This window comes from Oryza sativa, chromosome 6 (assembly GCF_034140825.1).
Source record: "Oryza sativa Japonica Group chromosome 6, ASM3414082v1".
Lineage (NCBI taxonomy): Eukaryota > Viridiplantae > Streptophyta > Magnoliopsida > Poales > Poaceae > Oryza > Oryza sativa.
Window position 1 is genome coordinate 9,441,574 of NC_089040.1, and position 17,174 is coordinate 9,458,747.

A 17,174-nucleotide genomic window follows, 5' to 3' on the forward strand; every position below is an offset into this window, starting at 1 on the left:
ATGGTCATTTATCAAATGAGTAAATTACACTTTACATTAGGGGTTGTTTTGGTTTGAAGCCCTACCAAAATTTTGGTAATGCCAAATCTTGGGCAAGTTTTGGCACTACCAATATTTTGATAGGGTTTTGTTCGTTTCTAACCCTATTGAATCGGTAAGATTTGGCCTCAATCCAAATAGCTAACAAGTGCTACTCAAAACTATCAAATAATTGGTAAGGTAAGAATTGGCTTCAATCCAAAGATGCCCTAGGTTTAACACATTTTTTTTTCAGTTTACACCAGGTTGCCTTCAAATAAGTTACATACACCATGATTTACATTGTCAAACCTATAAATATTTCATTAAATTTGATAAAATATGGATAAAACTTTGTGAAACATGATCTAAATTCAAAAAAAAAAAAATCAGAAGTTCGACTCATGATTAGGCTGTGTTCGGGAGCATTCCCCGGCAAGCAAAATGAAGCAGCGTTTAGCGTGTGATTAATTAAGTTTTAACTTTTTTTTCAAAAATGAATTAATATGTTTTTTAAAACAACTTTTGTATAAAAACTTTTTGCAAAAAACACACAGTTTAACAGTTTGAAAAGCATGCGCACGGAAAAAAGGAGGGGGAGTTAGGAATGGGAAGGAACGCAGCCTAAAAGGATTTCCCTTCAGTTATTCTCAAAAAAAAAAATCCCTTCAGTTATATGACACAATCTAGTGTCAATTGAAAATTGTTTTGATATACTACTCTTTAATGTATGACGCCGTTGATTTTTTAACCAACGTTTGACCATTCGTCTTATTTAATTTTTTTATGCAAATACAAAAATACTTATGTCATACTTAAAGAACATTTGATGATAAATCAAGTCACAATAAAATAAATGATAATTACATAAATTTTTTTAAATAAGACAAAAGGTCAAACGTTTGTTAAAAAGTCAACGGCGTCATACATTAAAATACGGAGGGAGTATATACTAAACCCGGTACGAAGTGAAACAATTTACTCTATCGATTAAGCTCTCATGCAAAACAAATGACTTGCACTCATGTCGACTGGATCTTGGGAGCAGCTCATCAAAACCAAAACACAAGGTTTATAAATTTCATGAAACAGAACTCCGATTGACCTGAAAGCACTGAACGGGTGGACCGCTATGAAAAAATTTCCTTGCCTTCTTTCACGAACCAAACATATGGATACAAACAATACACCATCCAACACGTCACATGAACACACAAATGGCAAATTTTTGCTTGTATTTTCTAAGTTGGTTCACTTTCGGATCTAGACAAATTTGGATAAATAAACCTACACTAACAAAACCACACACCACCAACTCCTGCCTTCGAGGACTCGCCTCACATTGTACACAGAACTCTTAATCAATAAACCTACACTAAGCATCAAAGCTCACCCAATGGCTAATGTGGAATAGGACCAAATGTAGATATCTCAATCATGTATGCGCTTTATTTCCTCAAAACTTTGTCCACAGCAGTCCTCTGTGAATCTGTTAGGGCCTGCAAAGGATAATACAGTACAACATTGATGTAGTATTCATATATGGGATTTATAGCAATTAGCATTCAGCAAAGCAAAAGAAGAAAATTAATACACCCATGAAATGTTATGTTTTCATTGATAATGGAAATAAAACAGCCATTTAACATTAGTTTTCAAAGATAATGAAAGAAAACAGCAAAGGAGTGTTACCTGGCAAAGATATTCAAAAAGCAGCCGATCACTCTCCCACAATTTGACAAAGATGTTTGTTAGAAAGTCCGACAGCTTCACCTGTAAGGGGAAAAAAAGAATTCCTTTACTTGATTGTATGTGTATTATCTTTATTTATATTAGATGGACTTTGCTGCGAAGGCAAACCTCATTAAGAGAGTCAGCTTTTGCCAGGTCATCATCATAACTTCCGTCGTCATCCTATTGTATGTAATTAGGGGTAAATATAAAGGAATTAATACAACAAAACATTACAAAGTAGCATGACAAGCCACTGACTTACCTCATCAAAAACTTTCGCCATTGCATTTAGATGCTCAACTGATGGCTTAGCATTTGAAGGAACTGATGCTGAGTATATCATATCATGTGGAATACTAGAATCACCATTCTGAATCTCTTCCCAGTCACTATCCTGTATTGACAACCAATGTTAACAAAAAAAAAACAGTCCAGTTTAAAATTTTCAGTGTCAAGAGAAGTATAGCAACCTCTTCACAATCGTCTTCATCACCAACAACTTGTTCCTGAATTTCAGCTAAGGTATCTGCTAACAGTGAGAAGATCTGCATAATCCATGTTCAGGTATGCTTAGGTAAATATTTTCATTCTTGCTCGATAGATGGCAATGACTTGACCCTTGAGTAGTTTATACCAAAAATAAAGGAACAACTAAATCTTACCTTGTCTCTAAACTAACTAATGGACTCTAGCCAATGCTACAGTACCATGCGAAAAGAAAATTGAGGTCTGACTCAACAGTAGACATTATGTACAAACAAAATATATTAAAACGATATTTGTGCAGATTCATCTCCTTCTGGAATTGAAAATTGCTTTGAAAGCTCTTTAAGAATTGAATTTTGGACTTTGGAGGAATTATTATGGCAAATAATAATTGTTTACCTTAGCTGGGAGTGGAATCTTGGTCCAGTGATCAGGAGCCACCCTAGCTTTTGACCGTGTAGTTATACCTGCGCTAGTCTGAATTTTTGTGTGTAAGACACCCATGGACTGCTAATAAGCAGGTAGGAACTGTTGCAAACAAAACTTTTATGGTATTACCTTAATAATATGCCCTTGGACTTCAATCCTAGATAACTCAGGATGACGAGTAGATATGAGAAGAGCTAATGCAGTGGTTGTAACCTTTATCTGATAGGCTCCTTGAATTTCACCTACACAGGATGTTGAAAAGCTCTTACTATACGAACAAAATAAAAAGGTCACATTTGTTTGATTCAATGATATTCTGTTTTATGAGCTCTTACTTTGTAACTGTGACCATTCAGACATGATATAAGCAAGTGAATTGTTATAACCCTGAGCAGGAATTGCAAGTAAGAGGTTGATAAACTGATCAACATTTGGTGCACTCAGATGTACCTGTAGCAGGTGATAAATGTTAGAATTTCCTGAAGCACCACCTCCCTCCCCTTCGCTCAAAATACAAGAGTAAATTTCACTAGCAATCCTTAAAAACTTGTCCCACGGCGTCATTATGTCCATGAACTCCGAAGATGCATATTCTAATGACCCCAAATTTGGTAAGTAATTCACCAGAATCCAAATAAAAATAGCTTCAGATGCTGATGTGGCATACCCAATACATGTTTGCCCGAGTCTTTCACTATAACATCTCTGACCACCCGCTCTCCTATCTCCCAAACCCCACTGCCACCGCTTCCTCCATGCACCATCTCCACCATCTCTGTGCAACTAAAAACTGACCATCGTTGACCTCTCTAGGATGTTTTGCACACATCAGTTTTGCCCAAGCACATTGAGCTCTAGGAGTTCAGCATAGCACGACTGTCCTAAGCTCAAGGACCCACCACTGGCACAGCACCAAGGAGGCGACGACTGCAGGTCCTAGAGCCACAGTATTAGACTTAGCAGTTCACTCATACCCATTACACATTCAGATTTGTACCAGGTCAATTACAAGGAGGTGCAACACGGGATCGGGCCTGGAGATGTTAGTTAGATGACCACAGAAGCACAGTCAAACGTGCCACATGGGTGAGAGGGGATATTGACTGGGAGGTTTAGACATTTTGTGAAACATATAACAAGTTCAGGTGGTCTGGAACTGAATTATCAGAGTTTAGGGGCCAAGATGACACATGGGACAAGTTAAGGGACTGGTAATGCACTTTACTAGAAAACATAGGGTGACAGTTATTAGGTAATGATGATAGGAACATAATCCTACTGCGGTTGGGTAGAAAAGAGACCCAGGACTAAAACAAATAATAACTAAAATAATAACCATGTAAGATACTAAGATAACCAAAACACTAATTCAAACTTAGTCTAAAGTGAAAAGTGAATATATCGAATTATAATCCACCATGGGTAGTAAGAAATCCAAACAACTTAACCAGGGGAGAGAGAGAGAGAGATGCAACTCACAAGTCTTGCTACTATAACAACAAGAGAGCTCTTCAATCCAGTAATGCTGCTGGATTGCATACGTCTCACAATAGCAGCAATAAGCTCAGGAAAGTGGGGAGATAGGTGTGAAGGCAGATGTATAATAAGTTGTAAAATATAACTCCCGACAAATAGTGATACTGAACTTTCCAACACAGGATCTAAAAGCCTGCAAAGACATTGAAGAGGTGTTTGTATGGTTATGCCTTCCAAGTACCAAAACAAATTTTAAGGCATAAAGCAGGGGTGTACTCCAACTATTTACCCCCTTCTTCTTTCTCTGTGTGTATGATAGAGAGATGGTGTTGCACCTCCTATTATAGGGATAGCATGGAAATATTCAACAAAAGGGGTTGATTGGTTCATCAAAAGGAAGCAATGTATCCAAACAAGGCACATGAAAAATCCTGATTGCTGCTCTTTTTAGTACATCTTTGTCAAGTCCACAAAGATGCAGGTACGTTTACTGGGGAACTACATTTTAGTGTAGGAAGCGCTTAATTGTTTGCATTCGCCTAATGGCACGTTTTGATTCAGCTTGAAATTATGCTTGGCTGTTAACATGCAGATCAAATTTCAGAGAGAAGCATATATGAGCTCCTAGCTCTGGACAAAGATTGATGCCATGTTGTTAATTTTTTATGCATTCCTTTTGACAGATGGTGAAGTTTGTCAGGATGTACAGATTGAAGCCATTTGATTCTTATGTACTCTATAATGCTAAATTTGATGACAGAAATGAATCAAATATCTATAGTCTTGACGTTACCTTGAAGCTGCATCGAGTAGCATCTTCAGTGTACGTCCTTGTCCACCACCCCAGAGAAGCAACTCTTGCCGCCCACCCGATATAAATGCTGCCAAACATTCTGTCGCATTCTAAATTGACAAAAAATTGCCATATTAAAGGTATATGTCCACAAAAGTACCATCAATTATGACTTCAATGATTGAACCACATGTAAGCATTTACCTGCATCTCTCCATGGTCATCACTTTCAAGAACGATTTGAATAATAGATGTAAAACATGTATCAAAGATCGCCTTAACCACAGTAGTTGGAGCATTCTGAAATATGAATTGCAAGATGCCGATTAGAAGCTTCAGGCACTGCTTATAAGAAATATTTGGTCTTGAACTTTATGGAACTTAATAATGTGTCGACATACTTTCAGTATCATCGTCAACAGGTCCAGTGAGCCTGCAGCAAGACCGTTCTGCTGGATCTTGGGCTAGGATATGAGCCATAAATTAGATTCGCATAACACTGGTAAATGAAGGAAGGAAGGTAATAATAATGTGAAACTGGAATTAAGTGTCTTACCTTTTCTAAAATGGACCCAATTGTTGGCAGAATCCGTGATACAAGTGGTTCTAAACATCCAGGAGCATTCTTGATGGCCTAAAAACTAGAATCCTGTTTAGTGGGTTGTAACTTTTAAGGTAATCAAGAACATTAACAAAAAAGTTCCAAATCCAAACTTCGGCTGTCAAAAGGTAAAAATATTTAATTTACCCCTAAAATCAAGTAAATAATCCGCAGAACAATCCACTCAATAATCTGTTTCAAACTCAGCCTACCCTAAAATTATTTTTGGTTGCTTTAAAGAAACATTCATTCATCCAATAAAATATTATTTTCATCATCTTTCGCAATCTTGCATACCTCTGGAAAAAACAAATATATGCCAGACCTATATTGATACACAGAAATAAAAATCTAAATGTTTTCTGTTGTACATCAGTTATCATGTGTTCAGAAAATGAAGTAAAATGGTGTAAAATTTCAACATGAACTAAAAGCATCGATTCCTGCATTCAAGAAAAGTCATGTGTTGTACTGCCCAAGTCTGACGATAACCTACCTCTAGCACTTCAACAGCATCGATGCTGATGAATGGATCAGCAATATGTTGGGCCCAAACATCTAGGATGATAGGAGAGATGACTGGCTCAATTAATGTTGACTGTTCACCACCTACATACCAAGCAGATAATTATCAACCAAGAAAAAGGCAAAATGTGCAACACAAAACATAGTTTGCCACAAGATACATTGGAACACATGCTGACATACAAGATTTGATGGTTGATTGGAGGGTTTCTAGAACAAGATGCAGCGTTTCATCAGATGCCTGCCACAAAATAGCATGTCTTCATTTCAAAAAACTCAAGGCAGGTAATGTTTTCAATTTTAAATTAAAATTTACCTTCCCCAGAAGATCAACAAGAGATGAGAGTATGCCCATAATGTTGGGCACATTCAAGCTCTGGTTAGATTCTGGCAGAAGTTGCGCCAGTGCCCTACAAGCACCAACTTTAACTGGGGGAGGTCTGCCAAACAAATATGTCAGACAAATATCATTCGCCCTTGAGTCAAGAAATATAAGACGAATAAATTCATGGCCTTACACATCTGAGGCAATTGCATGAGCAGCACTGCATAGATACTGTTCGCAGATTTCCTTACTTATCTGATACGTTTTCCCAAATCAGCTTGCTGGACATATAGGAAAATAAATACATAAAAAAAAGGAAACTTACCACTGAAGAGAACTTAGACAGAATGGAGAATGCACGTGCATGAAGAAACGGGTACTGGTGCACCTCTAAAAGTCATAATATTAGTAATAGCACATGAACAAACAATTCTTCATTTCAGACTAAAGAAAGATACCTGTTCCCACAGTGTCAGTTACCATCTGCTCAAGTAAATCTCGCACGTTGTAACCAGAATCCTAAACAATCAGAATTCAAATGGTGAATAATAAAATGCCATAAATCCTATCAATGTGTTTTCTCAATATGTAAGTATGTTGCAAGGGGAATCTTGTTTTAAGTTAGGAAATCATGGCTGCTTGTTAAATACATCAGCTTGGACTGCCATATGAGGTAGTAAAACATACATTGACTTATGTTAAGAGAATGGTCAACATAAAGCATTCCATGATCCAAAGTCCCAGTCCCCATTAGCCACTTCCTGTAATGTTTGTTATAAAGATAGTTCATGACAAGGGGGACAAGGGGTAGGGCCAAGAACCCAAGCTACATGGTGGAAATGGAGGCATCTCAGGAGAAATACCATGGATCCTTATATAGATGTATAACTTGATCCTCAAAACAAGTAAATAAATTACAATCCATTCTTCCCTTATCTCTAAAACAAGAAACCTAAGTTTCAGCTTACAGTAATGTGTGGGTACTGTCTGCACGGGTGAAAAGTGCACGAATAGTAATCCTGCAAGACGGCAGGCTTGGAGGTTGAACATTTGGAGGGCCTATATTAATTCATTATTGTTGCTTAATTCTAAAGTCAGTGCGTCAATCCTAACGATTCCATCAAAAAGATAATCATATAGAAAACAACCCACTCGCGTGAACTAAAGGAGCATGGACATATGGTGAATAGTTTCTCTTCGTCCTCCAACCCTATCAACTATCTGCCATGAGCACAAGTTGCTTTGCTTAAATACAGTCAGATCTGAGGTTGTCTACCATGTATTAACTTTGGCTTGATGTTAGTTAGCATGACAATGCGATAGGATATTTAAAGTTGGCAGTATATACTGAACTGAATCAAGTGATTTGTTAGTATTTCCCTCAGATTCAGGATGTCTGCCCCCTCTCTTTTTTTCAGCTCTAGTGCAAACAATACCATCATACCACATTGGAACACTCCAAAATCCAAATCATACCTACAGTAGTCAAACTGATGGAATAGCTGAATTACGATATGTTAAGCTCTTAGATAACAAGTAGGAATGTGATGCCTGGTCCAAATGGCACAATTCTTTATATATGCAAACTAGAGAAAATTATAGGGCACATTTGCCAAAAGAAAAGGAGTCAATGAAATTGCTGATTATTATAAAATTAAAAACCAACCTGTGCTTCACAGAGCTGTTCGGAAAGTGAACCTAGAGCAAAAAATGATGCTTCATGCAGCTGGAACAAAAAAAAAGGGGTAAATCAGATAAGTCAATTAAGGACACTATGAACATACTTGGGATTTAATATTTGTTAGGAAATAAATTCAAATATGGCCGATTGCCAAACAAGAAATAATCAAAGAAGAATCATTGAAGGTGCTTCTTCTGTTTTTTGAAAGTGCAATAATCTAAAATCAAGGCACATAACCCAGAAGGTAAAAGTACCGAGGAACATGATAAGCAGAGTAACATTGTTTATAAGCAGCAAGTCCAAAGTTTTGATTTCTTAGTAATTTAAAAAATCAAAAACTTACTCTCCACCAGTCAGTAGAACCCGCTTTCTTTAGTTCACGTGATTCATGAAAACGCATCTGTGAAGCCTCCAAAACTGACTCTATTCCGTATTCATCGTAAGCAGTAACTATCTCTTCCAGCAAAAGAGATCCTGAAAACCAAGACGAGGAAAACATGTTACATTTCGAAAAAAATATCTGTCGAAGAGTAAACTGTAAAGAAGAATGCGAGTCTTGCAAATACATCAAGAGAATATTTCCCGAGTACCTAATCGGAGGCTCAGAGCATATAGCTTAATACTCCCTCCATCTCATAATAAGTTCATTTTTGGCTCCTCCCATTTGTTCCAAAATAAGTTCATTTTTAAGTAATCATTGCATCGGAGTTTGTAAAAAATAGGGAATAATGGCATTGGGAGTAGATAAAATGGAGAATAATTGCATTGGGTTTAATAAAGGTATTCTAGTCTTTTTGGTTTGTATTGGTATGTGTGAGATAGGTGAAAATGAACTTATTTTGGGTCTGAGGGAATATATGCAGTACTACAGTAACAGTACTCTATTTTGTTATTTGCTTAGTTTAACCTGTTCTGTTTATGAATCTTATGTTCCTTTAGACTTTACACAGCAAAATACCGGTCGGCACATCGCACTGTTAAAATCCATCCAACCAAGTTAAGAAAAATTAAACAATGTTAAAGTTCATACCAGATACGCGACAGCTATAAGTCACATCGTCCTCATCAGCAACATATTGGTTAGCATCACGTGACCAGTTTTGCAACTAGAAACAAAAAGAATAGAGAACACGTAAGCGTTTGCAAGCAAAAACAACCAAAAACACAATTTGCCAAAAGTAAGATGAATTAATGATGATTCAGCCAGCTCATACCTGTTCTTCAGTTATCTGTTGATACGCTATAGTATAATATGCTAGCTCTTTAATGTTCCCAGCAATGATCTAGTAGAACAGCACAAAAAATAGTTAGTACTCCCTCCATCCAAAAATATAACTTTTAGCCTTCAACGTTTGTCCCACAAAATAACAACTTATTCTCTTCTCAACCAATCACATCCTTCCACCTCTTAATTTTCTTACCTACCTTCTCTTCTCAACCAATCACAACCTTCACACATTTAATTTCACCTACTTTCTTAATACCCGTGTCCAACCCTAAAACTCCTTATATTTTGGGACAGAGGCAGTATTTGTTTTTTTTATAAAAATGAACATAATATTCATTGAAATGTCATACCTTTGCTAACCGTGAATTCCCCACAATTGATATCCATAGCTCAAATAACTGAAAAGGACAAGAACATATTGAGATATGAAAGCAAATGAAACAATGGAGTACAATAAAGGGAATTATGTCATTGTTGCCGTGATGAATAGTCTGTAATAACTATTTGGTGGGTCGATCCTCCGTAAGATCGACCATCGCATCTGGCTTTTTTTTTCTATCTTAATACAAAGGTGTGCAAGTCTTTTGCGTATTCCCTAAAATAACAGGAATGGTGGCAGTGAAAGAAATCTAGAGTCTGAAATTCAGTGATAAGTAATAACAGGATTGTCTTCTTGTCACATTTCATTATTAGTATGCACATTTGCTTTTGCTTCAGTTATGAACATTGTAATAAGTGGTTGTAGCTTCTTTTGAAGTAAAGGCTGGATTATCCATTATCTAAAAATGTAACAACAGGAAAAGGAAGTTTCAACAAAACGGAAATGCAAGATATTACCTGAATCCCAAAAGACTCCAGACTTCTTTCACTACCATCAGAATCATACCCAACAGAATCCACATCTTCCGAGGCTTGAATCATTGACAATTGATAGACCTTGAAGGATGAGACAAAGGTCTGCCATAAAGGGGCAAGAACAGCTGCAAAAAATTGCCCCATTCGTCATAAAAAAAGGGAGAGGGGGTAACAAATCATAACAAGTCATTTGCACTTGCCAGAAATTTTGGCTTCAGGCAACCCAGGAAAGTTCTGGACAAGCTGAAGTAAACATTTAAGCACCTGGTCACAAGACAAGCAAAAAGCTTCAGCGACTATTAACAATGCATGCTTACAACCTCACAACACAGATTATATGATGTATACCTCCATCTGCATGTTCCAGTCATCAGGATTATGGGACTGCACCGGTGAATTCAAAATTGCAGAGAATTGCTCCATGAGTGGATCAAGCATTGAACTTATCAAACTGACTGTTTCTCTCTGCACCAACAGATCACCTTAGTTTGTTTCCTACTAATATGTAGAAACAGCAGAAAGAGTAATAAACAAGACAATCCACCTTATATACACCAGTCATTGATCCAAGCATGGAAATACATGAATGGACTATTGCAAGGGCCTTCGCACGAAGAGAATTTTCGTACAGCTGCTTTTCAAAATTGGATAAACAAATAAATGCCTCCATAGCAGTTAGATAAAAGAAATTTAACAGACATTAAACAGTATGAGACTTACATGAGGAGATGATATTATACTGTACAATGAAGGGAAAAGTTCTGGCACCAATTTTGGAATGCATGTATCATCCAAATCATCCGATAAAAGAGCTAGACATCTTAATGCTCCACGAACTACAGACAGTAAGTTGAAAGTTGTAATAGGTAATTACTAAATTCATGTAACTGATTTCAGAGAGAAAAAGAATGTACAAATTCCAAAATTAGAATATTTTCATCATCTTAGTAGTCAGTGTTAGGGCCATATGAGCATCCTAAGATGTTTTTTTTCTTATTTAGACTATGTAGCACTAAAACTAGAATTCTAGTAGTGTAAGCTAGGTACTAGTGTCAGACACTGACACAGCCACCAACATGGCGAAGCATAAAACAGGAGAGCTTAAAGAAGATGCCAGAAGTGGATCTTTTTGTTCAATTCGTAACCATTCTTTTCAAAGGAAGGAAACACTATAACAACAACAACAAAAGTAGACGAGTGCAATTTTCATTTTATTATAAACACCTGTAGTTTTTGGTGGAGGGACAAAACTGTTAAAAAATTACAACTTTTCCTGATAGTGTTGAATAGAACACCATTTATATAAGTCAATCCAGAAACAAGAATTCTCATACTATTATCAATCCTACATATATGTAGTAGCCTGTTGCGTACCATACCCATGTTTGTACCATGCAACATAGAATAGTTCGCTTTAATGGATGCCATTTGAACTTCTTTAGACAAATAAGTTTGTGGTTGTTTCCTATTGCTTAAGCTTCAGATGAAAGACATAGCAAGACAAAACCCTCACAAAAGGGGCAGTTTCTTAAGGAATCTTACACCTCTCCACCAGTTTCTCTTAGAAGCTAGCTATTTAAAGAAATTAAACCTGCTGAAATCTCAGCCAGGGCCTACAGCTTGTCCAGGAAATTGTGACAAAAACAGCTTATTTGGAAGAGCTATGCTGGAAGGAATCCAGCAGCTCTAAGTTTAAGCTCAATGACTCTAAAAAGGCCTCTAAAATAGCTGCACACCCTGGTTTCAAAAATATTGGGAAGCAAAAGAATTCTCTATACCTCCACAACCATTGCTTTGATCAGAAATTAACTTTAAGAGATAGGGAAGTAACTCAGGCCAGTCTTCAGGCCAATCTTGCTGCCCAATAGCTGCTACAGCCATGCCAATAGCAGTACGAATCTTCCCGTGAGAATCATCCAACGATGTAAGGAGGAGTTGCCGTATAATCACCTAATGATAAATAAGGAGAAGCAAAATAATGCGATAAGAATATATCATATTAGAAAACAATAATTTACATAGTAAGCCCATGTGTCAGTGTCACATGCTAGAATTAGATTGCAGTGAACTATTAGAATTAGATTAATGTGTCTTTGGTTAATTCTTGTTTGTCATACAATGATCTGTCAGCAACCTGAAATAGAGATGGAATGGCCCTACCAAACAGTATTATGCTTAATTAATCAAATAACTGATCGTATCCAGAAATGGCTTAAGGCCTAAGAAACAAACTAAACAAATAGCAAGTAGGAGCTTCCCTGTCCACAAGCTGCTGGGCCTGACATGCAGGCTGGCTGTACCATGACATGCGACACCCTATTGCCATGACACCATGGTCCTTGCAATTTATACCATTTTTTAAATTTTTTTTCATTGATTAGAACAGTAAGGGATACCATGCATCAAAAAATATGAGCAATTCAAGCTATGCATGTGGAATATTTGTTGTAATAATGTGGACCTCTTGTCTCATTAATCATTACTCACAATCTTCTGACATGAGAAGTTTTCAAGCATGAAAATAGTGCTTGCTGCGAGAAGATAACACCACGCACATGAATTACAATTTGTATTGACAATCCAAGGGAGAAAAGAAAAGAATGGCACCATGGGCCTGTTACGGACTGAGTCTAATTAGTGTTATCCAGAGGATTGAAAGTGCATGATGGTACCTTTTCCGAGGCAGAAACAACAGGAGGCATGAAATTCTCTTCGTCTTCCTGCCAATGCTGTTTGATGAACTGCTTTAGCAAGACAGCAGCAAGGTACTGAGGAGTGAAGGACGAACAAACAACAATTGGAAGTAGAATGTGTGAAAGCCAAATCTAACAGAGAAAGGGTATGCGCTACAAATTTTGGGCATAAAATAACTTCATTAAATGGTTTAAGGATATCTGACGTAACCCAAATGGGATTTCCTTGTTCGTTGTGACTTTTGTGAGGGCAGCTCCATATCCTGAGTAAAAATTACAATAAAAGCAGGCCTTGTTAACTGATTGTATAATAAGATTAATCTGTGGGAATAGGCACTTTATCCATTAAAAAAATGGAAGAATAACAAACAATTTAAAGCATTTGCTCCAACAGCTGGGTGGTCAAAAGTTTACTTGCTTTAAACTGATAGGCCAATTACCAATAGAGCAAAACCCATAAGACGCTACCAAGATTGAGCATGTGGACTGGATGCTATAGAGCCAGACTATATGGTTCTGTTTTTGTCATGCATGTAATAAAATGGTCTGATCAATCACTTCTGATGTGGCCAAAACTAGGAAAAATTGGTTTCAAAGCATCGAAAGTTCACGTTTTTGGTTCTCTAGCACCGAAAGTTACCGGTTCACTTTAATAGCACCGAAAGTTCCCTTCATTCCTCTTTTAACACTTTCGTCACTTTTCTGTCGTTTGCCGTTCACTTTGACCACGATTGACTCAACCACGCACGCAAGCAGAAAACAGAGGGAGTTAATCGAGCAAGCTTCTGTTTCTGTCGCCATCTGTTCGTTCTTGCATTGCTTGTGTGCACCGCCGCCTGCCCGTACGCCTGAATCGTCGGTGCTGGTTTCAACTTTCAAGTGCACATGAACAATCGGCAACAAAAAGAAGCTTAATCTGCTAGTTAGTCTAATCTCCTCTCACATGGAAAATCGATAAGGGCATTCTTTTGCAGCCAGCAAATTATCAATTTGAACAGCAATTATATTCTGTTGCAGGAAGGAAATAAACATTTCAAAAAAGAGTTTGGTGATCGATGGGGTGCTAGCTAGCAGGAGGTGCACGCTGTCGACTGACGGATGATGTCGCCAGATTGCTGTTGGTTGGAAGAGGGGCTCATGCTAGGCATGGACGCAGGAGCCGTGTTGATAGGGCAAGGTTGCTGGAGACGTAGGTGCTGCTGATGGACTGGGTGGCGGCAACAGCATGAGGCTGAAGCGACGAACGGGGCAGTAGCGTCGACGGGGCGAGTGAGGCCGCCAGAGACACCCTCCCGCCGTCCACACCTTCGGCGCGATAGAGCAGCGGCGGCAGTGGTAACGTAGGCGAGGGCTGCATCGCAGCAAGCAGAGGGGACAGGCTGGGACTGGGAGGCAAGAAGGCCATACAAAAGGGCAAGGAGTTCAATTGGCGCAGTTTGCAGAATCAATCCTGGTCAAAGTGAACAGCAGAACAGCACAAAATTGACGGAAGTGCTAAAAACGGAAACGGCGAAAACTTACGGTACTATTAAAGTGAACCGGTAACTTTTGGTACTATAGAAACAAAAACGTGAACTTTCAATGCTCTAGAACCAATTTCGCCAAAACTAAAATAGCATCAATCACTTCGTGTGCTTGTGCGCAGCCATCGAAGAAGAATGGTGGCTAAGTTCATGGAAGTCGGCAGAGTTGCTAAGTTCATTGTGAGTATCGACGTTTCTGTCCCTGTAACTCGGCCCCTGTAGCAGTAGTGGGCGCCAGGGGCTCCTTTACCCTGGCTGGCGTGTGTATGGTAACCTGTTGTAAACTATCTCTTCCTTCTTAGTAAAAGTTCAGCTGGCATATTCGCCGGGCCAGCAAAAAAAAAATCTGGCATTGGGTACTAAATAGTTAAAGGCTACAATGAGATTGATGTTTAGTGCAAATAAGTTGCATGAATCTTTTAACATGTACAGCAAGCCAACAAGTTTACAATGTTTATGCTAAAAAACTGTTTTCTGTTTATCCAGCAAGGAAAACAGTAGTTCTCTATAGTTCTTTCACTAAAGAGAGTGAAGCCTATCCAGGACAACAGAGCAACAAGAACACCACTGATCATTTCAGGTTTAAAAAGAAAGGCGGATGTATTCCTTCACGTTGCCACAAAGAAACAACATTTTGACATCCTCTAAAGCAATTAAGGACTGCAAACATCTACAACGGTCTCAGTTAAAATTGAGCTCAGCTCCCTTCATGTCAATCTGCTAACAGAATTTTTGGAGCAATAGTGGCGTCAACCACGCAACCGGCGCCCATTAGGCGCACACAGTTCAAGAGAAGGAGATGGCCGAAACAACTCGAAACAAAATTCATCTTCAGCCCGATAATCAAACGCCCAGACACACACGGAGAGGGGAGTGGAGGGAGAGGTGGCGAACCGGGGAGCAGGGAGGCCTGGCGGAGCGACTCCTCGGCGAAGGCCCGGACGTCGCGGGCGGTGTCGAGCGTCGCCGTCAGGCACTCCACCAGCCACCTCTGGTCGCCGTCCCCCGCGCCCGCCGCCATATCGCCCACCGACCCACCTACCCACCACCGCCTAGGATTCGAGCTCCCTCCTCCCGCGCACGCGCGCGCGCTCCCCTGTTTCGCTGGCTTCCCGCGCAACCTTCACGGGGATGGATTTTGGTTTCGAATGGGGAGGGATCACGCGGCGAGGCGGCGGGATCCGCGCGGGTTTTGGCTAGGGTTTTTATAGGAGATGGGGAAACAAACGAGGTGGTGGCGGCCGAGAAGAAGAGGGGTAGCGACTAGCGAGTCAAGTGTCGGGAGGAAAGAAGGTTTTGTGTGGGCCCACCGCTCCGGTGTTCCGTGGCCGGTGGGGCCCATCACAGGCTGGCGGCAGGTCAGGTACAGCCTTAATGGGCCTAGGCACCATACGGGTAGGACTGCTAAGGGAAAAAGTCCAGATTTAGTCCCTCTAATTCGTGTCTCTGAGTCGCAAAACCACGAAACCGGGTATATCGACTCCTCAAAGTATTGCACAATGACTCTCTCGACTGTTTTGAGGATGGTTTTATTGACGTTGTCATGTTGACTTAATCCTCCTACGCTGACGTGGCAGTTATATATAAGAAAAGAAATAAAAAAATAGTTATGTGACCCACACATAAGTGATAGGAGGAAAAAAATAAGAACAGCATAGACCCACATGTTCCTCCCTTATCTTTCTTTCCATGGTGATCTCGTGCTTGTATTCGCTTGGCACACAGTGGTGGCCAACGAGCCCCTTCGAGCTCGAGCTCACCCGCCTCCCTCCTCCCCCGTCTCTCTCTCCACCACTCAACCATGGATCGAATAGCTCTAGTAGTAATGAACAATAGAAGGAGGCGGTGTTGCGCATGGCTATGCGAGCTCTAGCGATGTTTCAGTTGAGTAGAAGAGATGAAGAGCACCAGTGTGCCACGACAGAGATGATAATTGGCGGGGATGGGCTTTAGGCAACGCGACACAGTGGCTCAATCAAACCATCTCCGCGCTCACCCACTTTTGGAATGGCAGTTCCAAAAAAACGTACTTCGATGTCAAAAAGGCGTATTCGTAAAAATCTTTGGAAGAAGAAGACTTATTTTTCCATAGTACAATCTTTTTCTTTAGCAAAATCAAGATCATTTTCTGGCGTCAGGCCTTGTTGAGGAAGATGGTGCTCGATCTAACATAACAAGCAACAGCTCCACCTCTATGCTTCAGCCCCTCGATTTGTCCTATCATCGGGAAGGTTCCCGTCTCGATCTCGTTGCCCATCGTCGGGGGGTTGGCGGCGGAGAAGAAGCTACGCGGAGACGAGATGGGAGGCCGACAGTGGTGAGAGGGAGAAGCTCGAACAATTTGGAAAATCAATAACCTCGACCTCCATTACATGGGTCTCCTTCGCACTCGCTACTATCTGTGGGTCATTCTCCCAGCGGACGATGACGACAAGGCGGAAGCTGTACCACTGCCCCTCTGGCCCTCTGCTATTGATGTGTGTGCTACTTGCAGCTGCTTGCCATCGCCATACCATCGCCCCGTCGCCACTCTGTTGCCTCCACCAATCTCCTGCAGCCCTATTGTTGCCTCCTTGTTGTCAAGAGGAAATGGGGGGGGAGGGGGAGGGGGAGGAGAGGGTAGGGAAGGAATTGACCGATTGCCATGTCATTTAATACCACCCATCAATGCTGTCCTAAGCCTTATCTTAGAGCAGGTACAATAGCAGGCTATTTGCCGGCTATAAACATATTTTAATGATATAAATGATGAGAGAGAAGAGCAGCGGGTTACAGATTTGTAGCTAGCTGCAGCACGGACTCCAAGA

At 39.9% G+C, this 17,174-nt stretch overlaps 1 protein-coding gene across 3 annotated transcripts; it reads right to left on the reverse strand.

The window, feature by feature from the left end:
* Nucleotides 1-1,141: 1,141 nt before the first annotated feature.
* On the reverse strand, nucleotides 1,142-15,628 carry LOC4340740 (uncharacterized). Of its 3 annotated transcripts, XM_015788789.3 has the most exons (33): nucleotides 15,262-15,628; nucleotides 13,046-13,107; nucleotides 12,824-12,916; nucleotides 11,930-12,101; nucleotides 10,872-10,987; nucleotides 10,696-10,782; nucleotides 10,500-10,616; nucleotides 10,352-10,415; nucleotides 10,134-10,276; nucleotides 9,647-9,694; nucleotides 9,283-9,351; nucleotides 9,099-9,174; nucleotides 8,412-8,542; nucleotides 8,054-8,113; nucleotides 6,846-6,906; nucleotides 6,713-6,777; nucleotides 6,581-6,642; nucleotides 6,379-6,502; nucleotides 6,246-6,303; nucleotides 6,034-6,146; nucleotides 5,493-5,570; nucleotides 5,338-5,400; nucleotides 5,141-5,236; nucleotides 4,937-5,046; nucleotides 4,147-4,336; nucleotides 3,003-3,117; nucleotides 2,797-2,909; nucleotides 2,638-2,715; nucleotides 2,223-2,297; nucleotides 2,015-2,146; nucleotides 1,879-1,932; nucleotides 1,711-1,791; nucleotides 1,142-1,517 (listed from the first exon to the last, which is right to left on the reverse strand). In XM_015788789.3, the coding sequence occupies exons 1-33, from the start codon at nucleotides 15,386-15,388 to the stop codon at nucleotides 1,467-1,469; spliced, it is 3,084 nt and encodes a 1,027-aa protein (XP_015644275.1). In that variant the 5' UTR covers nucleotides 15,389-15,628; the 3' UTR covers nucleotides 1,142-1,466. The 3 variants fall into 3 exon arrangements, with proteins under 3 accessions (XP_015644275.1, XP_066167624.1, XP_066167625.1); XM_066311527.1 differs by lacking the exons at nucleotides 10,872-10,987; nucleotides 11,930-12,101; nucleotides 12,824-12,916; nucleotides 13,046-13,107; nucleotides 15,262-15,628 and having other exon boundaries at nucleotides 10,134-10,253; XM_066311528.1 differs by lacking the exons at nucleotides 10,872-10,987; nucleotides 11,930-12,101; nucleotides 12,824-12,916; nucleotides 13,046-13,107; nucleotides 15,262-15,628 and having other exon boundaries at nucleotides 10,134-10,253; nucleotides 10,500-10,606; nucleotides 10,696-10,761.
* Nucleotides 15,629-17,174: the final 1,546 nt, after the last annotated feature.